Source organism: Colius striatus, chromosome 5 (genome assembly GCF_028858725.1).
Source record: "Colius striatus isolate bColStr4 chromosome 5, bColStr4.1.hap1, whole genome shotgun sequence".
NCBI classification, from domain to species: domain Eukaryota; kingdom Metazoa; phylum Chordata; class Aves; order Coliiformes; family Coliidae; genus Colius; species Colius striatus.
The window spans coordinates 39488949-39516205 of NC_084763.1; the positions used below are offsets into that span (position 1 = coordinate 39488949).

At 41.7% G+C, this 27257-nt stretch overlaps 1 protein-coding gene across 1 annotated transcript in view; it reads right to left on the reverse strand.

Annotated features, from left to right (window-relative positions):
* Positions 1-4056: 4056 nt before the first annotated feature.
* The window catches only part of XYLB (xylulokinase), an 87273-nt gene continuing 64072 nt past the window's right edge, over positions 4057-27257 (reverse strand). The window contains exons 16-19 of the mRNA XM_061996572.1: positions 18731-18789; positions 14481-14568; positions 12160-12254; positions 4057-4342 (exon numbers count right to left, since the gene is read on the reverse strand). Coding sequence (XP_061852556.1) covers positions 4259-4342; positions 12160-12254; positions 14481-14568; positions 18731-18789 — 326 coding nt within the window. The 3' untranslated portion in view covers positions 4057-4258. The remainder of the gene's footprint in view (positions 4343-12159; positions 12255-14480; positions 14569-18730; positions 18790-27257) is intronic.

Sequence of the window (27257 nt, forward strand, 5' to 3'; positions counted from 1 at the left end):
ATCCTACTAGCACAAATAAGGCTTTGTTAGGAGCCAATATATTATCTAGAAACATTCTAACACGTGCTATGAGCTAGGAAACTAAGCTTCAGCTGAGTAAGAAATTGAGCCTGAGTCTACCATTCCACAGACAAATAAAGCCAAGAAGCTACAAGAGACATCAATCTTCTCACTCCGATAAGCCAAATGAGCTACTCAAGAAATTGTCACCAAAACTGCACAAAGCTAAAACACCTCTCTGAATCCCTTCCCTGTGTGGTTAACCTTGGTGTCAAACCCAGCAGAATTAAAGACTAATGATGATGCTTAAAGTAGTAGGCATTGTTTAACTTGCATTAATGAATCTTCCTGTACCTTTCTACAGCCTTGCTCAATGACAAAGCAACTGCTGACGGTGAAGGCCTGTGAGAAGCATTATACGTTTTAGTGCTGTACCTTGGGACCCAGAATAACAAGCACATAAAAGAGATTGATGTGTATTTGTAATGCCACCTTTTAAACCAATTGCTTAAAAGAAGCCTGCTTTAGAAATTCGGAAATGCAATTCTTGACCTTCCTGAGTAATCATGCTAATATCAAGAGAAGTTGTAATTATTCATTTGTGAACAGGAAAAAAAAGACACTGTACTCACAAATGAAGCACTTAAATAAAAAGGGAGAGCAGAGGAGGAACATGCCCATTCCCCCACCACTCCAGAGGTGAGTCACGGCAAGAGGTTCCCACCCTACTACAGAGATGCAGGAGGGACAAGGAGAGTGCTTCTATGCCACTGTAATGTGAAGAATAGGAATTTGAGTCACCCAGCTCCAACAGGGACATAATTCAGATCTCAAATACTCATCGAAGGGATCCTCTAGTCCCTACAATTCCCTGGCTTATTCCCTAGGCACATTACAGCTTCCACAAAAAGCAGACAGAGGCTTCAGTCACTTTCATTAGACAAGTCTGCTTTATTTCCAGAAGAAATTTTATCTTAAGGGAAAGACATCGGCCCTGCAGAATGGTGCTGTAAAGCATTCCCACTTGCACAGGGTGATTTAGGATGTTCATTCCAATTCAGTGACTTCTAGAAAGATCTCCTGCCTTATATTTTCTCTTCAGATTTTCTCAGCTAGAGGCTACTAAATCTGAACTAAAACATTCAAAGTGAAGGCCTACATGGCTAGCCACTGACAGTCCAGGAGGTTCCTTCAGTGCATGGATCATAACTTCATTATGCAAATGGTGAATGTGCCAACTAGGAGAGGAGCTCTACTGGATCTTGTACTCATGAACAAGCAGGGTCTGGTCGAAGCGGTTGAGGGCAGCACTGGCTGCAGCGACCACAAGATGGTGGAGTTCAGGATGTTGTGTGGTAGGAACAGAATACCAAGCAGGATCACAACCCTGGACTTTTCATGCAATTGCTAGGGGACATGCCATGGAACAGGGTATTAGAGGATAAAGAGGCCCAAGATAGTTGGTCTGTCTTCAGGGATCACTTTTTCCAAGCTCAGGATCCCAGCAGGTAGGAAATCAATCAAGGGAGCCAGGACCTGCAGTGTTAAACAGGGAACTATTGGGCAAACTCAAGTGGAAGAAGAGAGTCTACAGGTCATGTAAGGAAGAGATGGCCACTTGGGATGAATATAAGACTGCTGTCAGAGGATGTAGGGAGGCAACTAGGAAAGCCAAAGCCTTGTTGGAGTTGTGCCTTGCAAGGGAGGTCAAGGACAACAGGAAGGGCTTCCTCAAATACATTGCAAGTAAAACTAACACTAGAGGCAATGTAGGCCCAATGTTGAATGAGGCCCTGGTGACCAAGGATACAGAGAAGGCAGAGTTACTGAATGCCTTCTTTGCCTCTGTCTATACTGCTGGAGACTGTCTTCAGGAGCCCCAGACTCCAGAGGAAGTTAGGTTAAAGGAAGATTTTTGTTTGGTTGATGAGGGATTAAGGATCAGCTGAGCAATCTGGATGTACATAAATCTATGGGTCCTGATAGGATGCACCTGCAGGTGCTGAGGGAGCTGGTTGAAGTCATTGCTAAACCACTCTCCATCATCTTCAGTAAGTTGTGGAGAACAGAAGTGCCTGCAACAAGGGCAAGTGTAGAGTCTTGCATCTGGGAAAGAACCCCATATACCAGTACAGGTTGGGGAAAAGGAACCTGGGGGTCTTGGTGGACAGCAGGATGAGCATGAGCCAGCAATGTGCCCTCATGACCAATGCCGGTGGCATCCTGGGGTATATTAGAAGGTCTGTGGGCAGTAGGTCAAGAGAGGTTCTGCTCTCCCCCTACTCTGCCCTTGTGAGACCACATCTGGAATGTTGTGTCCAGTTCTGGGCCCCTCAGTTCAAGAATGACAGGGAGCTGCTGGAAAGAGTTCAGTGCAGGGCCACAAAGATGATAAATGGAGAGTGGAGCATCTCCCTTATGATGAAAGGCTGAGGGAGCTGGGGCTCTTCAGCTTGGAGGAGACTGAGGGGTCATCTCATTAATGTTTACAAATATGTAAGGGTGAGTGTCAGGAGGATGAAGCCAAGACATCAGTAACGTCCAATGACAGGACAAGGGGCAGTGAGTACAAGCTGGAACATAAGAGGTTCCAAAGAAACACAAGGGAAAACTTCTTCACTGTGAAGGAGCACCGGAACAGGCTGCTCAGATGCGTTGTTGAGTCTCCTTCTCTCGAGACATTGAAAACCCACCTGGACGAGTTCCTGTGTGACTTACTATAGGTGGTCCTGCTCTGGCAGGGGGGTTGGACTCGATGATCTTTTGAGATCCCTTCCAATCCTTAAGATTCTGTGATTCTGTGAAGTGAAAGAGCAACACAGCAAGATAGTTGCCACTTCTGCTTGAGAAAGGAAGGAGATATTGGTAGTATATAAAAACCAGTGGCCTTAATGCCCTTTTGGGAGCAAAGCCCTACTTCTGCAGTCACACTCAGCACAACACAAAGAATTTCAGAGCCACGACACCTGAAGGAGGAAAGTAAAACAGAATAACTCCAAACTCATGTGCAGATGAATCAACTCTGTTTTTTGAAACAGAAAGGAAATATGCAGAACTTCCCATGTTTGCTCCCTCATTTTCTTTTTTACAAAACTGGAATTTCTGGAGAGTCCAGCACAGGGCCACCAAGATGATCAGGGGACTGGAGCATCTTCCTCATGACGACAGGCTGAAAGAGCTGAGGCTGTTCAGTCTGGAGAAGACTGAGGAGGGAATCTCATTAACAGAATTATTTTAAAAGGTGCATGGCAAGAGGATGGGGCGGTCCCTGTTATCTCAAGTGACAGGACAAGATGTAATGGACAAAAGCTGGAACACAAAGAGTTCCATTTAAACAGAAGAAAAAACTACTTTACTGTAAGGGTGAGGAGCTTGCACAGGCTGCCCAGGGATGGTGTGGAGTCTCTTTCTCTGGAAGTTTCCAAACTTTCCTGGACACATTCCTAGGTGACCTGATTGAGAGGAATCTGCTTTAGCAGGGGGGTTTGGCTGGATGATCTGTAGAGGTCGCTTCCAAACCCCTACCACTCTGTGTTTCTGTGAAAACTGATGTCAAGCAAAATATTGTGCAATGATGTCTGTATCACATAAGGCCTCTGTGCTTTCCACAATTTATAAAATCCAACCACATGATGTTTTATCACATAACAGACTTTCCATAGTGTCATGTAACAAGAATTCTCCTTCTCTGAGGATCGCAGAAAGTCTTTAAAGACTTCAGCCTTCACACCATAAATCTCCACATATTAAAGAAAGATGGGATTAAGTTCAGTGTGCTTATGCTTTCCACTGGTTTCACGTAGGCAAAGATATAAACATCAACAAGTTATAGATGTACAGAATGATAGTCTCAAATTAAGCAGGAAAAGTTGTGGAATTAAGACTGCATGCTCAGCAGGTATGCAGAGACTCCCACATTAAACACATGGAATCAAAGCTGACAGAGGTGAGCAAAGTGATTCTTGCATACAAAGGACTTTGATGTCCAGCTGTTCCAAAACAGCAAGCATGGTCTGAAAAGTATCCAAGAAAAATTGAAGTCACAAACACACAGAGCAATATGATGGTTTTTTAATCAGGTTTTCAATCACAATGTAATTTTTTTCCACCATCACACTCGAACACAGACATTTAAAAATTATTTGTCTATAAAGAGGAACAAAATTATTTAAACAACTTCAGTAAATTCTGAGCAAATCTCTTCTGATCTTCTCCTTGGGAGTCCACTCTTCAGACAACTTATAAATTTTGTTTGCCTCTATTTTGCAAGACAAGAAGAGGTTGGGTTGTAGATAACCTTCTGTTCAAGCTCGGCATATCTTTTCAGAAGTGGACGATAGAGCTAAAAAGGAAAAAGAAATAAATACGTCTAGGCTAAAGCATTAGATTTTTAAATCATTCTGCAAGCCAGAAAAAATCTTTAGACCTGAAAAATGAAGCATCTTTGTGGGTATCTGATGATTTGAGGGGGTTTTTTTTCCCCAATTTGCTCAAGAAAATGCTGTGGAGTCTTCCTTCTTCAAATGTCACCATCCTCTTTACCATCTCCTTTACAGCTTAATTTTATGATATGCACAGGTTGTTTGGATTGTGACTGCATTCTTGCCATAAGTAAAAGTCATTACTTCCACAGGAAGCAGCTCAGCTAAATTCACCTCTCCCAGTCTGACATGTCCCCTCAGTAATAGCCGTCCTAATCACCCAGGCAGAACTCCTGTCCTTGCCTCCCTCCGCTACCTCAGGACGGATCACTGCCTCTGTCCCCTCCTCCTCTGCCTGGCTAATAAGCACACTGTCACCCTCTACCACAGTCAAATGCCACTGTCAGGAAAGTCCTCCTTGGCCAAAATGCTGAGTGGAGCCTTCTAAAATACACTTCACACTCCCTCTCCCGCCCCTCTCATACTCCTGAATCTATCTGAGCTCCTTCACATCTTTCACAGCCATGACTTTCCATCTACAATCTGCTCCACGGCCCAGCTCCTCACTCTCTGATCCCAGGCCCAGTGGGACAAATGGAGATCCAACTTCTTCCCACAACTACTACAAGTATCTGAGTAACTTTTTCTTCTATTTCCCTAGCCAGAATTCTCCAGGAATGTTTACATCCAGAATTGTTACAACCATAAAAAGAAGAATGAAGACTCAAGTGTATTCCAAACCCCAGAATCAGACACACCCTTTGCTCTTGGACATGAAAGAGCCATGTTGGGATTTGTTTCATTCATTTGTTTAACAGTTTGGGTTTTTTTAATCTTCTGATTCAAATCCACCACAGGACATATTACAGAGGATGAGCTGCTTGTGTGTGACCAGGTTACACAGCAGAAACTCTGGATAGAGCCTAGTCCTACTGCTGGTTCCAATCCAATACTGTACTTCATCTAGATCTTGGAGATACACCTTCTTCCTTATCCCCTCTTTCTGGTTTTAACAGTCCATCTAATGAATCAGAAGTTTGAAAAGCCATACCAGGACAGCTTAACTCATTTGCTGGCTCAAGCACAAAGAAAGGACCGCCAGGAGCCAGTGTGAGGTCTGGTAGGGGCTGGAGCAGTCTTAGGAGGATGCCATAAGGTCATATCCCTGCCGCAATGAATCCTAGGAGTCGCCAGTCTAGTCTAAAAGCCCTCTGCACTGATGTTATTCACAATCAGGGCAGTCTTGCTCCTAGCTCCAGGTTCAGAGAGGTTAGAGAGGCATAATGAATCATATCCAGTAAACTGAATTACTGCTCTCATCGGGAAGTGAGATGCAGCATTTAAATGCATTTTATCCTTTTCCAGGTAAGATCCATAGCCAAGAAATATGCATAAAAATTCAGGAGGAAAGTGTTTCAAGCGTATACCATGAGGCCATAGGAAGAGACAGGGTTGTTCTTGTGCAGTTTCAAGTACAGTCCTGTAGCAGCCTCGGTGTCTGCAACAGTCATACTTGCTCCGACGAAAGAAAAGAACATCACACCCTTTTATCATCTACAAAATAAAGAATTAGCGTCTTTTGGTTTGGGATTTCAACTGATGGCAAAATATCCAGTTTCTGTGTTTCCCTCTTTCTGAATGATGTTTTTAGTCTGACCAGTGAAACCTGGATTTATCTCTTCATTCCCACTTCCACCTTCCACAATGGCAGGTGAGAGTAACTTAATGGACACATTCTGCAGAAGGAGCCTGTTTTAACTCATCTCTTTTACTAACCAGATGTAAAGGAAGTTAAAGAACACTTTTGCAACAGATTAATTATATGAAGAGGTAAGAAGAGAACGAGCATCTGCACAGACACTGTTTGCCAGCCAAGGAATCTTCAGGACAGTTTTTAAACACATCTCACAACAACCGAATCCTCCAGTGTCTTTCACTGATTAAAACAGAGAAACCTGCTGCCTCCTACCTCTACAACAGACTCGTTCAGTGACCCTGAGCATGTCACTTAGTAAGTGAGTGCCCCAACTCCTCTTCTCCACAGGAGAGCAATACTGAGATCCATGGAGATTTATGCAGATTTATGGGGTTAGAAAATAAAATGCACCAGTATTATGAAATGCCACATGACTCAGCATGGTATTTAACTACATGAGGGCCTTGGGGGCTCACTGAAGTATATATTCCCAAAGAATATTATTGCTCCCATTTCTGCTAAATATGCACATCACAGAAAACAAAATACTGAGTGGACAACTATGGCTATACTGGGAGTATCAGTATGTCAAAGAAACGCAGAAGCTTTATTCACTGAAGCACTTATAGTCATAGAGGTGGCTAAAATATATAGGCTATTTCTTTGCTATTCTGTAAATTTTATAAACTCTAAGCACTTCTCAGCAAAGATTCAGAGTTACATTGGTAAGTGAGCTCAGGCACTGAGAAAATAGGCTCCATGTTACCTACCCACCAGTATTTTTTACAAAATACGCAACAGTCCATTTACTAGAAGGCTGGGGAGTATTATTGTTAATTCATCACTCTACATTAAAATGTGTCAAAATAAATTAGCAACCACATTTACGGATACAGTTACTTTTCCTGTTTATTGGACTTAAGCACTTAGCTTGCTAATTGAGAAAATTCAGACATTTGCAATAAGCTTCCCAGTCATCAGTGTAAATGAATGCTGCATTATAGACCCTCTGAAAAAAAGGCAAATAGAAAATTAAGAATATGCCTTATACTCCATTTCTGTTCATCTGGGGTAAAAAGCAGTGCAGCTCATAAAGCTAAGACAAAAAATGAAACTCCCGTTCCACGGGGAATTTGGCTGTAATGACACCAGTGTATCATGGCGATAAGCACAGAAGTACTTCAAGCTCTTCAGAACCGGTATTTCACACACCAGCTTGCAATCAGATAAAGTTTGGGGCCAGAGCAGTACAGCTCCCACGAAATGCAGAGAAGAAAAGCCAAACTGCACCAACAAAGAACATGGCCTGAGCACATACACAGTTAGGTCTGTGTCTGCTTCTCCACCTCTGCTGCAACTGAACTGCCTCCCCAGAACCTTGAGTAAATCGTCCTAAGCAATTCCAGATGTCTTTTTCCTGAGGCAATTATATGGATTTATTTTTATAATTGAGGTCCAAAGGGAATAAAGACCTCTCAATGATGCATAAAAACTCAAGAACATAAATTTCCTCTCTGTCATAGCCTCAAATCTAATATATCAAATCATGATATTTAACAAAAGTAATTACATGTATCACAACATGAACCTTAGTATTGTCCATAATTTAATTGTCCTTCTTACATTAGGGCCTTTTCTCTCACTTATCTCTATAGCCTACTCCACAACATCAGCAGCACTCTCATGGCTTCATTAACAAATCCTGGACTTCTCTCCTGGGACAACCTGGCCACACTCTGACAGTCCCACAAATAACTAAGAACATGCTAATGATAAGTACTGCATTTTAACAGATAATAACTTAACCTCCCCTCCCTGGAAAATGCATTCAATTAAACATTACCTTGCTCTCTAGGCCAAATCAAATGTCATCCTCATACTACATCTCACCATAGCGCCAGCCTGTGAACCCAACAGCACTTTTACTGCTTACACCATCTCTGATATTCTCTAAAATCAAAACCAGCTACAAATTATTACTACAAGTGACAATTCACATGGATCTTTCTACCTCCTGCACTGCAATGTTAGTCCATGATTGGAGCAATTCAAAATTTACAAGTTACAAAGATGATGCTGATGATCATCTAATTTTAATCTACCCAAGTACATTTAATCTACCCTGAATAGATTAAAATTAATCAGTCTCTCACAAACACTTGCTACTCTTGATAGGTTCCTGTCTTTTTAAAACCAAATTCAAATTACTCAAAGAGAATTGCTTAAGAAATCAAGAGTTACAGATGTTTTATTTTAAAATCATAGCAGCTGCTCACCTTTAACACAGAAAGAATACTCAGAAGGCAGAAAGAACATGATGGTGTCCTGAAACACTATGAACATTCCTCCAAGGAAGCATACCTCCAACAGTTACTTTACTTACTTCAGATATTCATTCTGCAAGTCTATCTTAATCAGTTTAATAGGTTCAAAAAAATTATTGGCTACTCAAATTACCTTAATCAAACTCCTATCAATACCTATTATATTTTTGTGGTTGGATTTATTATTACCTACTTTGCACTAAATCTAAACCAAATCTCCCCTTTCCAAAACCTAACTCAACAAAAATATCATTCTTTTAAATCAATAAACAGGTCATTATACCCTTCCTGGGTAACAGAGTCACTTCTATAAATCCACCTACTTACAAGGCAATTCACCAAAGTCAAGAAAACCTGTTAGGTCTACATTTATCCTTCTTGAATTTCTGCAGGATTAATACATATGAGCAGAGTCAATAATGCAATCAAAAATTACACATCCAGAGGCAGTGAACTGTGCTAAGCCTTCTCCCTACCAAACCCTACATGACAATATTACAATAAACCTTACTCTACGTCACAGGCTCATGGCTTTTATAAACACAAGCGATCAGCTCCAGACAATCATGTCCTCTCTCATGTTTTTTTGCTTAATTTACCAACTAGCCAACCATCTCTGGTTTAATAGATACTAAAATAGATCTGAATTCTAATGCTGGGATAATAGATTCTTTCTGTCTGTTAACATATATTTATTGCTCTTAAATTTCCTGGTTATTTCTGTCATGCTTAGTGGTTCTAATTAATCTCTCTTCTCAGGGGAGAGAAGAGACTCCAAAGAGGTGAGATGACTCTTTAATTATTGCTATGCTGGAAACGAGGAAAATGGATTCATCAGGTTAATCCACAGATGACTCACTTCAGCTTGTCTGGTTGAGTAAGTGACCAAAGACTATTACCATGGTGGTTACAACCAGAATATCTTATGACCCCTTTGTCTCGGTATCAACAGAATTGGAAATAAGCTCAAGTGAGCTCCCACACCCTACAAACACACTGTGAAATCAGGTTGAACTAAGAGACTTAGGGTCATAGCCACAGAGAGCGATTTATCCTCTTTGAAATGTTCTCTTCAAGGCAGGATCGTCTGCTACAGGATAAAGTCACATTTTTACCAGACAAGTTGGAACTTGTGGGACTTTAATTTTCACCAACTCTTAATTCACCAGTGATCACAAGCTCTATGTTCCCCATCTTGTGACTTCATTCTGATTTACTTGCCCACCAGTTTAATTGAACCAGAAGATCTGTTTTCCGTGCCCTGCCCGTCCTTTTTGAAATCTCCTTCATTATCACACACGATTCCTTAAAGAAACATTTTTTGGTTTTTTGGTTCCTGGAAAGCCCTACTGTGTGCATAAACCTTGGCCATGAAGAGGAAGTTCTATCAAACTGTCATGTTTGACCTCAGTCTATAGAAAGTTTTCCTCTCTCCAGTGATCTAACACATGTTGTTTCTGACCTATACCAGGAAGGACGGATGAAACCAGAGCAGATTGCTGTGTTAGGACCAGTTTTTTCTCCACTCTGCCAAGATTTAACTGTAGTCATCCAAAATATGTAGGAAAGTGGTCTGCGAAACTTCACATTGGATAGCCAGACTCTTTCAGAAGAGCTCCTCATTGAGACAGAACTTAACCTCAGGATGACTTTGAAGTTTATAAAAAGAACCGTCATTTAAGTGAAAGGCTCTAACCTCAACAGAATGAAATTGGATGGACAGGGAGATGTAGCTCTGTAAAAAACAGAATCAAACTGACTCATCACATTATGAATTTTTACTGCACCGTTCATGCTAACACACTGTGTTACTGACAGGCCCTCTGGCTTTCTGCAGTTTCACAGCGGTGAAAGTAGCCAAGGAATCCACTATCAAATGCAAAATTATAAGACAGGATAAAAAAAAGAAAATGGTGTGGAATATATAATTGCAAGAAGCTGTTTTTAGTGGAATGAAGCTGGCAAGCTAAACTAAAGCGCAGGAATGGCTATTCCTTCCCATGCTGTTGGGTCACTACTTTCTCTATCATTCACTCATATCTATCGGGGCAATAATTCACTGCTGTACATCATTTAAAACCAATAAAAATATGTGCTATGAGAGTCAGGTCTAACCAAGTGGAAAAGGAGAAGGAAAGTACTGAGAGGGAGATAATTAACTCTTCTAGCTTCCAGGCCATTTTATGCAGACAGTAAAATAGAAAGAGGTAAATGGATTCCCCCCTGATCTTTCCAGCTAGGTTAACTTGGCCTCTGCAGGGGTACACAGTGCCTGCTGCTCTTGCAAGGCCCCCATGAGTGACTGTTGTATTCCCTGTCCTTGAGTTTTATAGCTGAAGCAGCATCAGGGGTCAAAAACAGGTCTCTGATCACTCACCACCTCTGCATAAGCCAACTAGGCAGCTTTTCAGGAGACAGCATTTTTGGGGGGAACAGGGCAGCAACGTGAGGTTGAATCAGACCCTGGAGATCTGCTCCTGAAGTGTATTCCCTGCAGACAGCTGCAACACACATGTTACAGGCCACTGCTAATTATTTTATCTTTTCAAATGAGGGGGGAAGGTTGAGTAAATGAGATCAGATCAATCAAGTTTAAATTATTCAATGTCTTAATATTTCTGAAGGGGACTTCTATTCGATTACTGAGCTTCTCCATCTCGGTTAATAATTAAATAATACGCTGGCAGGCACAATGCAGCATGATCATTTCTGTTATTACTCATGATGATATCTGGTGCTCCTCTACACGTCTAGCTCGGAGTTAGTAGTTTTGGCAGATCATTAATTACCCAGTTTAAATAAAAGCTTTAAAACCTTGTTGCCTGTAGTTAGGCCACATCCAAATGTCATAAATGGAGAGCATAAGGTTGTGCTGATGTAAAAGAAGTTTTTGCATAGCTGAAGACAGAGTCAGATTCACCTTTGGTTATTTAAACTTGTATTCTCTATGAATCTTGTTATAGTGTGTTGCTTGTTTATTACTGGACTATTTCAGAAGCAGATGTAAACTAAGGCCTTCGACACCTGACAGTGAGAGGTGCAGGGTTGCACTGTAGAGCCTGAGATGATTCCTTTGATGGTTTTACAGGGGCTGAAACCAAATAGTTAGCAAAAACAACTATTTATTTTATCTCTGTGGCCCCATAAGGCACAAGCTTCCCCTTCAGATGAGCTGAAATTCCCAGGATGGGCATGGTACCACTGTGCCTACTGAATCCTCCCATTTGGCATGCTTTCTAATTGGGAGCTACTCATAAAGATGCACGATTGCTGACCACTGCTTAACATCAGACAGGAAGGATTTTTGGGGATGTTTTCAAAGATGTCAGAAAGCACCATCATCACACGTATTTCCATGCTGCTTGCTGCAAAAATGTCAAGACTATTTGTTCAACATAATCCGTTACAACCTGACTAACCTGTATCCAAATTCAATCTATCTTGTAACTTTTTCTGTCCCCTAAAGAACAGACTTTGCTCTCAGACCATACACAGTTAGTGGAAAAAAAATCACTCTCTGAGACCTGGATGAAGTGATCAGATTATTGTATCATTACAACACTAAAGACCTCCCAAAATTCAATCCATCTTTACAACAAGGAGTAAGAATTGTGCAATCAAATGTTTCTTCATCTATTTTACCAGAAAATTAGTAAAAAATTACATTTTGAAGCAGTCAGGAAATGAAAAGAAAACTGGTATTGCCAAGGTTGCTCACCTCCTCAGCCCCAGCAGTTGGTGTAACAGCCAATCTGGGCTCTGGCGCTGATTTCACAACATCAGCCAAGGACACATTTGTCTCAGCTACAAGCCCTGCAACAAGAATCACAATTCTGATCAATGCAAAAAGCACAATGAGGGATGTGCCTTGACTCCCTGGAAAATTAATGCATTACATTGATCTTCTCTGGTCAGGTCAGCATTCAGGATTGAACAATAAATGGCAGAAGATCTCACACTCCTACACAGTACCCTGGGAAGTGGGGACTGATTGAGTTTTTGCCAGTCATCCAATCTGTAGGTTGGAGAACGGGTAAGGAGTAGAAATGATGCTCAACAATATTAGTAATTACTTATGGTTACGACAATAAGGCAAATAGCAGTGAAAATATGTGGAAGCAAGAGATTCAAGGACAAAATGCGACTAAGAAAAAAAAAGGAAGAGAAGTGAAAACATTGTCAAAAATATATGGTACAGATTATCAAATATATTTATATATTAGGAAGCAGAATGAGAAGGGAGTTCTGCTACTACAGCATTTTGCTTTGCAAGTGAATCAGCATATCAGGAGTTCCTTGTACACTTGCTAAGAACCCCAGGCTAGCTGTGGAACACTCTGCTTGCAGATGTACACTATAACATTACTAAGGAGCCCTTGCCATCAATATTTAATTTATATTAGCAAGTCTTCACTTTTACTCAATTCCTTTGCCTGGCTAAGAGTGAGTCAGCTGAAAGCATCAATCAAAAATGCCATTTAGAAACACACACAGCAAGCCCCTGGGGCTTGGCTGGCAGAGTACCTGAGCTAAGGAGTCCCTTCATCAGCATGGCATCTGAGATCTTCAGTCAAACACTCTGTCAACCAAGCCTCAAGATTTCATATGCCAAGCTGGCAGAGGGAATACACATCTTCCATATGTACAAAAGACCTGCACAGACTTTAATGATGGCTCCACATGTCACGTGCATTCACAGACAAGGAACTTGCCTGCAGAATTAGGTGCTGGGAAGCTTCTGGCGGCTTCTGAAGCCGTAGGCAAAGTTTGAGTACAGAGAAAAAACAACAGTTTGGAAACTTGACTTCCAAGGGGGAAAAATGGTCTCACTATGACTTCAAACATAATGATAACCTTACATCCATTGTCTTGTGAAAGCCTACTTTGCCTCACACAACTCTTGTGCCTTGTCTGGAAATAAAGCACTGAGAGCATGCTGTGTGCATTAAACACATTGAGTTCTGTGTGTGCAATTTTCTATGCTGCTTTCAAATGCAAGAGAGCATGCAGTCTTCAGATGCTATAATGTGACAGCAGAATTTGCTTCTAAAATTAAAACTTGGCTGATTTCTTTTGATGGCTGATGTTATCTTTTCCATGATTGTTACAATCCTATGATCTTACATGAACTTGTACAAAAGCTATCCATGTCTCAAGGTCCAAATCCTAAAGCTTCTAATCAGAAAAACTGAGGCTAAAAAAAGTTGGCCTAACTAGGGACCTCAAAATTTGATACATATTCCTTGATTTGCTCAGCTATGTTGGAAACTGGTTTAAAATATGCAAATAAAGTTTCCTGCCTGAGATTCAACTGTTCGATAGCTGGTGGCCCAGCCTTAACATAAACATGCATGCATGAACACATATAAGTTAATTAACACTTCAAATCTGGGATTTGGAGAGTTGCATTACAGTGAGCAATGTAACAGAGCAAACAAAATGACAGGTAAACCTAAGAGTATCCCAAGATTTATGCTTTTACAAAAGAAAGTCCACACCTTGCATATCCTTTGTCTTGGCATTTCAAAGCTGGAAGATACATATAAGTTTAATAATATTTACTTGGCCAGTAGCATTACTGGTCCTGTCACCCCTGCCTTCTCTGGTCTTCTCCTTGCTAGGATTGATCTTTTTTTGGTTTGACCATTTTAGCAGTCCAGTTTACAGCCTGTTTCACGAACTGGGGCAGGCAGTCACACTAGCACCTTCATCTGGCTGTATTCTTCCAAGAGCAGCAAAGAGATGTAGGAACTGAACTCATTAAGGTCTTAGACTTTGCCTCATCAGTATCAACACTGTCCACACCTCTTACTTTGGTTGAGAAGCAGCCATCAGTCTTGAATTACAACGTAAACATTATTCTTGGGGCTGATCCAAGTGTACTAAGAGCAAAAAACCCTCTTTGACCTGAATCACCTTCCAGTCAGATGAACATTGCTTTATTCTCCCCTTGTTTTCAGTAATATGAAGCCCAGGTATTCATTAATGAACTGAAATTAAATGCCCATACCGCTCAGAAGTATCTCCTTACAGTCTTACCGTGAATTGCTCTGTAAGCACTTCCTAAACAAGCAGAGTTGGTGGTATCAATAGTGTACACTGGTGCATTGAACACATCGGATAGGACCTGAGAAGTATCAAAACATCAGTTACTCATGCCCATGAAAGACAAGCAATAACCAATCCCCTGTTACTGATGAGGAAAACAAATAGCTACTATACACCCCAGTCAAGCATTTGGGTACCCACAGAAAGAAGCACTGCAGTCAACGAGTCCCATACTTGTCACACAAGAGGGTATTGGTAAATCTGAGCGCGAGATGTAACTGCAGCCAGGAAACCAAGTCCCATTTCTCTCCAGATCTCTTTATTAGAAGTTGAGGGTTCAAGGATCATCTCCCTCGTAAGCCCACACAATCAGCTCATGCCAAAGGCTTAAATTAGAGCAAGGAGATCTACTTAGGAACACACAATTGGTGCTTGTTTTCTTCCAGTGCACTTACAGCTGAGCCATGGTGGAAGGAAGGAGAGAGGAACCAGTCATGGCTCCTCAGTTCTTAACTTCGATAAAATAACAGCTCCAGCAGTATGAAGGCCTGCTAAACCTGTCTTCCTCAGGGTTAGGGCTACTGACACAGTCTCTACATTTACCATGAATTTTCCTGTATTCAAGGGATCCTTAGCTATGAAGATAATCCAAAGATGCTTCTCAACTTGGCTTCAGCAATATGAAGAAAACTTTACAGGCAAAGAATTTGCTATGCTGTCCAACAGATACTAAAGTTATCTGACGCCACATCGTTTTGCATTGAAATTGACACCAGGCATCTCACATTCACTGACTCTTTCCCACAGAGCAGGTTTAAGAAAACAGATACAGAAGGGGAAAAATGAAAACACATTTGGACAGGGACACAGGAGGTTCAATAACTCTTCTCCAAAAACATTGTCAACAATCTTTTTCTATTTTGGTTTTATCACCTCCAGGATTGCAGGTGCCCCTCAGGCTGAGCAAGGAAAGAAGCAAGTAACAATTCGGATTTAACTTGTGCTGGTTTTATTACTTTTTACAAAGGAAACTGTATCGTCCCATTTACAGCCATATAATCAAGTCTAAAATAAGACCAGAGTGTCCAGGAATCCAAACCAGTTGGATTAGTGATCTGCAACCTTGATCCAGGGAATTACAGCCCTTTTGATCACAGGCCCTGGAGTTTCATAAAAGTTGCTAACTAAAATCCAAAGAAACACTGAGCTTATACAAGTAAAATACTCTCTTCTGTAAGATAGGCAAGCCAGTACTGCCTAACTTCACTTGCAAGCAAGCACTGAGCAAAACGTGAGCTTCTATGCTAGAGGACAAATGGAAAATGAATCATGGTATTTATCAAAAAGCTCTCTGGAAATGCTAAAGTCACAGAGTGCTGGTTCCACTGCCCATCCTGCCAGGCAATACCATCATATTCTTTCAGCACGTTCCACATCTGCTGCTTTATCTCATCACTAATAGATATTTCTTGTTTTAAGCTTGAATTCTGCATTCCTTCGTTCAACAGAGGTCTTCTGGGGTTTTTTGCATCTCTGCAGAGCCTTATACAATGCAGCTCCATACTGAATGCTAATAAGTGCTATAATACTACAAATAATAACTACCTTTTGTGCCACATGATTATGAAATTAAAATTACTCAGAGTTCATATATTTAGTAAGTAACTTGAAACTGTGGTCTCTCATGAATAATTTTAAAAGGAACTGTTAAAGGTTTTACTGTTAAAAATATTTCACCGTGTTTCATGTGGTCATTAATCAAGCACCACATATGTTATAAAAAGCTTCCCAGAACCATTGAGAAAGCTGCCTTAGTGTATTTTTTTACAGATTTCTCCAAGCTGTCTCTTTTGCAGTGTAAAATACAGGAGTTACTGAATGTCGATTAATTAAATGATAGTCTATTGTTGCCTTGGAACAAATTATCCAAAATTCACCACGATAAAGGTGGAAGCTGTTAGTCTTCATGAAACTGATATGGTTTCTGAGGTTTTGATTAAATTAAAAAGGAGGATCCAATTAACCAGTGATTGAATTAAGTGGAAGACACTGTATTGATCATATTATTTTAAGACACTTCTACCGAGTTTTAAAAGCAGCTGCATTGTTATACATTAAGAGGAAACACCACAGTCACCACTCTCCTCCCCCTCTACCCTGCCCTTGTGAGACAGCATCTGGAATATTGTGTCCAGTTCTGGGCCCCTCAGTTCAAGAAGGACAGGGAGCTGCTGGAGAGAGTTCAGCACAGGGCCATAAAGATGACGAAGGGAGTGGAGCATCTCCTTTGTGAGAAAGGCTGAGGGAGCTGGGGCTCTTGAGATTGGAGGAGACTGAGGGGTGACCTTGTTTATAAATACGCAAAGACTGGGTGTCAGGAGGATGGAACCAGGCTGTTCTCAGTGATGTCTAATGATAGGACAAGGGGCAATGGGTACAAGCTGGAACATAAGAGGTTCCAAACACAAGGAAAAGTTTCTTCACTATGAGGGTGATGGAGCACTGGAACAGGCTGCCCAGGTGGGTTGTTGAGTGTCCTTTTCTGGGGACATTCAAAACCCACCTGGATGAGTTCCTGTGTCAGCAGGTGGCCGTGCTCTGGCAGGGGGTTGGACTAGATGAACTTTTGAGGTCCCTTCCAGCCCTTGAGATGCTGTGATTCTGTGATCCCCAATATTTTTCAGCTGTGCACATTGCAGAATTACACGCCAGAAGAATATTCAGTTCTCTGCTTTCATTTCACAGCAAGGAAACCCTTCTGTCCCCTAAACTGGAAATACAGCTTTAAAAACAAATATCTATATAACTGATCTCTTGCTTGATGTATTCTTAGCAGAATTACTCCAGTAGGGACTGATGTTTTAAGCAATTAACCTATCAGTTAATTTCCCAGTGTCAAGCTCTTAAGCAAATAACCAGAGCAGATGAAGAGAAGTGACATCTACAGGCAAAACATGCCAAATTTCTTGTGGCCCAATCAGCTGTACAATGAATGGTTATACAAACATGTGTTTCAGATGCCTTACGCCTTAGAGGAGAGAGAGCTTTTTGCTCTTTGCTCTTCAACCTGCATTTATTCCAGCTCAGGTTTTGCAGAGCAGATGAGCTTCCTTTCATATGATTGCAGTTGTCAAAGTGTATGGTGTGTGGTTGAAGCTGGCTTCCAGACTCATCTAGCTAATGGAAAGGGATTGGCATCTCCAGAACAGAATTCACCCTGTGTTGACTAACATCAGTGCTGGGATTAAGTCCAAGATTAAGACAAGTGCCTTTTGGAGTAAATCTCTACCTCCAGGCTCGCTGTCTGCACCTCTAGTCAAAGGGGAGCTTGTCAAGGCAGTCAGTAGAGTCAGATAGCTCTTTGGCTCATCCAGAGGCAAACATCTATGTCTGATAAGTTCAAACATCGTCCTATTCCTTTTGCATGACAACTGACTGGATCTCCCTTGAGTGTTACAGGATTGACAGATTGTATACAGACACCACACCACAGATGATTGGATTCAGGCAAGATGAATCCAGTTCTGTGATGACAAAAGCCAGGTGAGAGGCCTCTCACCATTCACAAGCAAGGGTTTGTCATATCTCAACAGGCAGGAACAGAGACAATGCTGTACTCTATTTTCAAAAAGACAGACAAAGGATCTTTAACCAGGGCTGAATGTGCAGCAACAGCAGCAGAAAAGGAAGGTGGGAAGAGGGAGGACACACTTCACAACAGTGTAGACTCCTCCTGTTACCTGACATAATGCTAAGAGGTACCAGATACTCAGAACAAAAGCAGGGCTTCATGGGTTGTTTGGGTTTTTTTCATTTGTTTGGGGTGGGGCTTTTTAAGTGCTCAGTACCAGCAAAATCCCCCACTAGTTTAAACCCATGGTCCAACTTTCATCTGGATGAAAAAAACTACAAAATCTCAGGAATCATTATCAAGTCTCCTCTTGATTTCTTTGCTGATTGATTTGATGAAAGTGGTGTGACCTGAAAACCATCAGTGCTTCAGATACACATTGGTAAAGCTAGTTGAGTGTAAAAAACCCTTTAAAGTTCAGTGCAAGATTAGCAATGGGCTAACAGTTTCAACACTAAATCTGAAGACAAGCCCCAAAGACCTGCAGCAGAATCATAATCCCATATCCACACATTCCTATGGAGCAGCAGTGATCCGAATTCAGTAACATTAAAATAAAAACATAGATGTAACTGCAAGTTTAGATTAAAGGATTTAATTTTCTACTTACCTGTAAGATCTTTTTGTTATGGGATGCACCACCAGTAGCCAAAATCCTTGTTCTGGGCACTGCAATGCAATTACAACATACAGATCAGACTGAAAGTGCATATTGTCAGGATTTGCACTATTGAACCAAGCAATGAGAAGGAGGTGGGAGTCAGATGGTCTGAACTCTCTCTCTGTACCTCTAATTTACCTGCTGTAAAAATGGAGATAAAACTAATTACCCACTTTTCCAAGGCACATTAGAACACTTTCTTAGAAGACGCAACATAAATATTGCAGATTTATTATTATTATAGTGCCATCACAGTCGGGGAGATTCACAAAGGAGATATACAATAAGAATGGCAGAGTTGTTATACTACAGCTCTGGTTTGAGGTCAGATTGGTTTGGCTCATGGCTGTATATACACAAGCTGACAGATAACCTTTAAAATCAGCTGTATTTTCCAAACTTAATCTCCTCACAACATTCAAAGTCAGAGTTAACTGAAACCTGGGAAATCCCTATATGCTTGAAAGACAAGGAAGTGTGTCAAAAGGCAATTAGAGGTAGTCTAAGTCACTTCAATAAAATAAAAAGAAATATCTGAATCTTCATCCAACACAAACTGACAGCTTTTGGGGTGTTGAAAAATTCTCCTACATTTTTTAGTCCTTAAAAAACACCATTCTTCCTTCTCACATTCCTGAATGCCTGTCCTGTGCCTCATCATTTATTTGTGTGCATGCTTCTCTGGAGCTTGGTTTGCAACAAGCCATACATCTATCCATAACTACCAGCATTATGAATGTGAGGAGTCCAAACAACCTCACCAAAATTCTTCAAAGGCTTAAAATTAAATAAATGCATAAATACTTTGGTATCATATATTCTAAAAAGCAAAACACTGAATTACCCTGATTTATGACAATAATCACAGAATGGTCAGGGTTGGAAAGTTCCTCTAGAGACCTTCTAGTTCAACTCCCTGTTAAGTCCCTGTGTTCCAGCTTGTGCTCATTACCCCTTGTCCCACCGCTGGGTGCTACAGAAAAAAGACTAGCCCCACTATCTCAGCACCTGCCTTTAGATATTTCTAAGTGTTGGTAAGTGGTATCATCCTGTAAACTCTCCCAAAAGGAGCATTTTACTGTGGCTATTGTTTTCTTCTCTTAACATCTTTTTTAATAAAAGCTAATTACTTTCCCACAAGACAAAGTTGGTCAACTTAACAGTGATGCCCTAAATAATTTTTTGTCATTTATCCTCTCAAGTATCTTAATAGCAGAAGCCCTGAATACAGAATTAGAAATAAAGAGAAGGTGTAGCTCACCATGCTGATTCTAGACCCACAGCTGGGTGCTCAGGTGGAGTCTCAGATTCAGACAAAGCATTGCATAGACGACCCTATTTTAAATTCAATTTCATTTTCCTCTTTGGAGGATATTCAGTGATGCACAAATTGGGTTTTAAAAGCCATTAGGATCTCTGTCAATGTCAGTAAACAAATAAAACAAACAGAAGAGTGATTCCTCAGGGAAAACAAGTTTCAATTATACGAACACAGAGTGATAGATCCCTGCCAAGATTATCACAACATAATAGCACAGAAACCAGTGAAAAATAACTATCAAGCCTCTGTTCCTAAAAAACAAACTGAGTTCTAAATGATTCACCTAGTAGTCACAATGCTGTCTTGCTAAACCTTGTTGCGAACAGAAATTCTTGCAGAACTACTATACTCAACATAAAAACAGCACATTTCAGAGACAGTCAGCAAGACAGAATGAGAACATTTTTGCCACACTTCACAGCAGCTAAAACTAAAGAATAAGGTAGGCTTGTTCTCCACTGCCTCTTGAAAGCAGCTTAAGTAAGCTGCTAGGCTATCACCACCAGGAACAAATGGTGGACAACATAAAAATGGTAAAGCCAAACTGCAACCACTCCTGTGAAAACTGCAAACATATCTTATCTCAACAGTTGCTTGCACTTCCATCTGCATGCCAGTTCTTTGTCTTTGGGCTTCTGCTTCACAATTTTCCACATGTTTTTGAGCTTTGTAAATATATATCACTGTCTGCTTCCACTGGCACAGTAACTGATAGGCCAGGTAGGGCAGATCTGTGCCTTCCAGCCAACTCTAATGCCCCTGTGGGGTGTTTTAGCCCTGGCTGGATGCCAGGTGCCCACCAAGTTGTTCTATCGTTGCCCCTCCTCAACTGGACAGGGAAGAGAGAAATAAGGATTAATGAGTTGAGATAAGAACAGGGCAATCACTCAGCAATTACCATCATGGGCAAAACAGACTCTACTTAGGAAGAAAAGATTTGATTCATTAACAAACAATCAAATTAAAGTAGGGAAATGAAAAATAAAAACAAATCTTAAAACACTTCCCCCCATCCCTCCTTCTTCCCAAGACTCTCCCTCCTTCCCCACCAGTGGTGCAGGGGATATGGGTTACGGTCAGTTCATTACAGATGGACTTTGCTGCTGCTTCTTCTCAGGGGGAGGCCTCCTCACACTTCCCACTGCTACACTTCCCACTGCTACACTTCCCACTGCTACACTTCCCACTGCTACACTGTGGGGTCCCTCCCCATGTGAGACAGTCCCTCACAAACTTCTTCAACGTGGGTCCCTTCCACAGCCTACAGTTCTTCACAAACTGCTCCAACATGGCTCTCATCCACTGGGAGAACAGTCCTTCAGGTACCAACTGCTCCAGCCTGAGTCCCTCACAAGATCACAAGTCCTGACAGGAAACCTGCTCTGGTGTGGGCTCCTCTCTCCCTACAGGCTCCCAGATCCTGCCAGGAACTTGCTCCAGTGTGGGCTTCCCATGGAGTCACAGCCTCCTTCAGGCATTCACCCGATCTGGTGTGGGGTCCTCCATGGGCTGCGAGTGCATCTCTGCTCCCCATTGGCCTCCATGGACCGCAGGGGCACAGTGGCAGTCACCATGCAGTCACAGGACACCGTGATCCTCATCACTGGTCACAGGGGAATCTCTCTTCCAGTACTTGGGCACCTCCTCCCCCTCCTTCTCCATTGACGTTGGTGTCTGCAGAGATGTTCTCACATTCTCACTCCCTTCTGCTGGTGCTGCAGTTTAGCAACCGCACAGCAACTTCTTCCCCTTCTCCAATACATTAATCACAGAGGTGTGTGCTAATTAGCTTGGCCTTGCTCAGTGGCAGGTCCATTTCAGAGCCCACTGGCACTGGCCCTGTCAGATATGGGGCAAGCTTCTTTTTTTTTTTTTTTTAAAGAATGCACCCTTGTATCCCCCACTACCAAAACCTGGTCACACAAACCCACTACGCCCTGTAACAGATAACATGTTCACATTAGAAATCAAGGACTGGACAAGAGACTTACTTCTTGCCAGGTCAGAAGACTCAGATTTTGGCTACGTTATCAATTTATGCCATAAGTGTAATACAGGATAATTACACAGAATCACAGAATGGTAGGGGTTGGAAGGGACCTTTAAAGATCATCTGTCCAACCTCCCTGACAAAGCAGGTCCATCTATATCAGGTCACACAGGAACGTGTCATCCCGGCAGGTCTTGAAGACCGCCAGAGAAGGAGACTCCACACTCTCCCTGGGCAGCCTGTGCCAGGGCTCCCTCACCTCAACAGTGAAATAGTTTTTCCTTATGTTTAAATGGAACTTTTTGTCTTCCAGCTTCTTTCCATTACTCTTTGTCCTGTCTCTAGATACAACACAAAAAACCTCCTGACATTCGCCATTTAGATATTTGTAAATATTAATTCTATATAAACAAATTACCATGAAAAGTAAGGGTGAATTTAGAGTGCATTAGCTACTCAATATAAACCACTCCTGAGTGTTCATTTAGGCTGTTATTAGTTGAGTTAGATATCTACCAAGAAGGAAAAGAGATCTCCGAATCTAGAAAGTGTTTACCGCACTGATTATCTGCACATTCATCTTAATCCAGATTAATTCTTGCACAAAAAAAACACTAAGAACTATTTCAGTATATAGCTAATGTGCTTGACAGAAGAAAATAACTTAATTGACACTGTGAAGTTTCTAATGATGGTTGGACATCTCAAGTTCTAAATTGGATCATCACGTGAGCATGAACACACACAGATGCATGGTAAAAAAACCTTATGTTGAAGGGCAAAACCATTAATTTTCCTCCACTTTGAATAATTAAGATGGCTCATTTCACCAAAACACATCCTAGTAGGTGACAGCCTAGCAAACTCTAGCCATCACTCTCTGACAACAGAATCTGACCATCTCTACTGGTGGGACTCGTTCATACAGACCATATGGAAGAGTGATCTTGGGTAAACTGTGTCTCTTTCCAGAGGCAGCTCTGCATGTGGCCAGAGCAGAGACAACAGCGTCCCTGGTTGAGTTTCAACCACTTCTTACAGATGAGGAGTAAATCCCCAAAGAACTTGCATATGCTGAATTTTACCTCTTCTTTCGAAGTCTCGCCATGGAGTAAAGAAAATACATTGATCACTGACATCAGATTGCCTTTTTAATGCCAATATTGTGTGCTTTACTGATCAGTGGACATTTGCTCTGAGATGCATAATTGGATACATCTTATAAATAAATAAAGCAAGCCCATCATTTATGTATACAGAGGCATTAACAAAGACATTTTTCATCCATCATTTGCAGTGTTCTCAGCCAGCTGTGTTTGAATCTGTCAGGAGCTACCATCTATCCCCTACGGCAGTGCCCATGAAGAACTTAAATACAGTGTTACTACAAGAAAAAAACAAAACAAAACAAAACACAAAACCAAAACCCGTAGCAAACATAATTTGTGAATTCAATTCTTTGACAGTTGAGAGAATTAGATTTAAATATCTTCTAATTAAAAGCTCCCTGCATAGTACCTAACCAACCAGTTTCCTTCCTACATAAAAATTAAAGATTTTTTTATAGAGCTGATACAGTTTTAACCCTATATAGAAAGCATTTGTGCATGACACAGCATTGTCCTGCAATCTGCACATCTTCTACAGGTGTGTTTGTTCTCTGCTGTGGAATATGATGCACACTGGACAGGAGGAGTGGGGAAGCCCCAAGTAAAGAATTTCACTTATGCAAGAAGACTGAGAATGAGGCGTTCTCCCACACAAGTCTGATAGGTCAGCCCACTCTATGCTCATATAGCAACTCCCATTCCGCCTTTCACAGAGACCCAGCAAAAACTGAGTGACGTTGAAGTTCACCTCCTGGCTCTTAGTTTCAGATAAAATCACTGAAAGGCACATAGGGAAAAAAAATCTGTCACCGAGAAGAGGGAAATTACTGGTTTTGTGTTCAGTCATTGTCAGTGGTACCAAAAAGCCTGAAGTCCTGCATCACCATATATTTACAAACACAGAACTGATGCCTTCCGAGAAAAGCAGGCATTTTATGCAGATTAAGGTAAAAAGTGTAGGGAAAACCAATGATTTTAGAAAGTGCAGACTCAAAGACCATTGCCCAAACAGATTCAGCAAGTGACACAAGAGGAACCAGTAACATAGGGCAAGTCTGTCTTGAGCAGCCCAACATCCCCTCTTGGTCTTAACCACAGCTATTAAGAAAAACAACCACATGAGCAAACTCGCATCAGAAGATTAGTGCTGATAATTAGCACCAAAAGTCTGCTGCCACATCATTTGTGCAAGGAAACTGGAGGTAGAAATTCAGTTTCCTGCTCCACCGGGAGTGGGGTCAGATCAGACTGCTAATGGGTCTGGATGCTGAAATCAACAGGATGACTCCTGACCTCAGGGCTTTTGGATCTGGCTATAGCTCATCTGGATGGTTAACAACACACCTGTGTCAGTCCAGAATTTTGCTGGCTCATGTACCACGAAGTCCAAAAGCTGAATTTGACCCTCCATTGTTGTAATGGTTTGACATGACGCTGTTTCTGCTAATGGGGAAGGGGCTGTAAAGATGGCTCCTGTAAGAAGTCACGCGAAACTCTCCCCAGCTCTGAGCCAGACCCACTTCTAGCGCTGAGGCAATTAGGCACCTCCTTTTTAAGAAAAAGCTGAAAGAGGAGGCTTCTTCCTGTTTCTTCCTTCTTCCGTCTCTTCTTCTTTTCTGGCTGGTGGTGGTGCAAGGAGTTGGAAGAGAGAGAGAAACAACCATGCAGACTCCAGGGTCAGTGAGAGAAGAGAGGAGGAGGTGTGCTGGAGCAGAGACTCCCCTGCATCCTGCAGAGAGGACTGGTGAAGCTGAGATTTGTTTGCACTTTGTTAAAGACCCTGTGCCAGGGGCAGAGACTATGGCCAGAGGAGGCTTTTTCCCATGTGAGGGACATCATATTCACAGAATATGGGAAGGAACCCATGACAAAGAAGTTCATTAAAATTATGCCCAGAAGAGGCCCTGTCCCGTGGGAGGGACCCTGTATCTGCAGAAGCTGCAACTGTGGGGAAGAACCCATGTCAGAGATATTCACTAAGGACTGTGTCCTGTGTTGGAGTAGGGGAAGACTGCCAGGAGTCATCCTCGTCTGAGAAGAGAGAAGTGGCAGAGCCCATTTGTGAGAGACTGACCACATCCCCCACTCCCTGCCCCCCTGAGCCATTAAGGGGGGAAGAGGTAAAGATATTGAGAGCAGTGAGCTGGGCCTGGGAAGAAAGGAGGGATGGGGGAGGGAGATCTTAAAGTGCTGGTTGTAATTTTCTCATCATCCTACTCCCTTTTTGCTTTTTGTTCTGTTCTGTTTCTTGTAGAATAAACTTTCCTACTTTCCTCTCTAAGTCAAGTACTGGAGTCTGTTTTGCCCAGAACCATAATTGGCAGCGAGCCCTCCCTGCCCTTGTCTCAATCCACAACAACCTTGCTTATCTTTTTCCTCCCATTTCACTGAGGCCTCTGCTATCCTAACAAGGGTGAGGGTGAATGGGGAGCACCAAGCGAGAGACTGTCACAGTGTAATGGTGCAAGTAATGCACATACAAAGACACAGACATGCAACATAGTAACCAGCAAGGTTGACTCAAAGTCACCCCTTGTTTGCTAGCTACTTCCTTATATGCTGGTTCTGCCCATGTGATACCACACAGGGCTCAATTGATTAACACACAACACTTGTTCCTAATAATTGGAAGCAGCTTGCCAGCTGCATCAACTTGTCCCTGCCATCTTTATTCACACTGGGGAAGTATCTGGCTGGTCCAAGTCATATTCGTATCCATACTGTCATGGTGCTTCATTGCTAGCTGGGCAAAACCACACCAATTGTGTGGCTGAAAACCCTTCAACTTTATCATCTAAACTTCCAGTGCTGCACGCAACCCTTGTGTTTGTACCCCAAAGTCCAGACACTCACTGACTTTCAAAACTCCTAAAAGACATTTCCAAGGCTTCATCCAAACAACTTCATAACATCTTTCTCATCACAACTGAATCCATAAATAAAACAGAACAATAGAACATGCATTCAAAAAGCAGCTGATTATGCACATGAACCCATGCCAGCTATAAGCATGATTGCGAATAACTGCAATTTACAATTTGCAAGCAACAAGAAAAGTATCAGCCCCTCTTTTATTTTTCTGATTAACTCCAAACACTGTAATTTTTTTAAAAAAAGTATTTTCTAGCTTTTCACTCAAGAAAAATAAAGCAAAAATGTCAAGATTATTTTGTCCTATTTATAAAACAAATGTTCCAAAATCATTCTCCTTGCAAATTAACTCTTCCAAAATTCATGCTAATCTTTCTTATTCATATAAAGACTGTGACACTAAACTCCTGCTATGGTAAAAGGTTTTTCTTGTCTGTATCCTTTTAAATATGAAAAAGTACAAGGTACTGAGCACCCTTTATGTGATTGTGAGTTCTAGGACTGAGTCCAAAGGCACTTGCTTCTCTACTTTGTCATCGTGCATCACTTCTGAAATCTTCAAGTATTTCATAAGAGAGGAAAAAAAGACTGCCACAAACCAGCCTTTAGCGTACAAGAAAATATCTACCTGATTGGGGCAAAAGTAAATTGGAATACACTTTTTTTCTTCTCCTTTTCTCTTTTTTTAATTTAGACCAATCCAACTGCCTGAATGAATAAATTACAAGCTTGAAACAAAATATTCAAGCAAATTCACAGAATCACAGAATGGTAGGGGTTGGAAGGGACCTTTAGACATCATCTAGTCTAAGCCCACTGCAGAAGCAGGTTCACCTAGATCAGGTTGCATAGGAACACACCCAGGCAGGTCTTGACATCCAAGGAAGGAAACTCCGCAACCCCTCTGGGCAGCCTGTGCCAGGGCTCCCTCACTCTCACAGTAAAATAGTTTTTTCTTATATTTAAATGGAACTTTTTGTGTTCCAGCTTCATCCCATTACCCCTTGTCCTGTTGCTAGCTACTATAGAAAAAAGGGACGTCCCAACCTCCTGACATCCACCCTTTAGATATTTATAAATGTTTATAAGATCACCCCACAGTCTCCTCCAGACTAAACAGCCCCAGTTCCCGCAGCCTTTCCTCATAAGGAAGATGTTCCAGTCCCCTGATCATCCTGCTGGCCC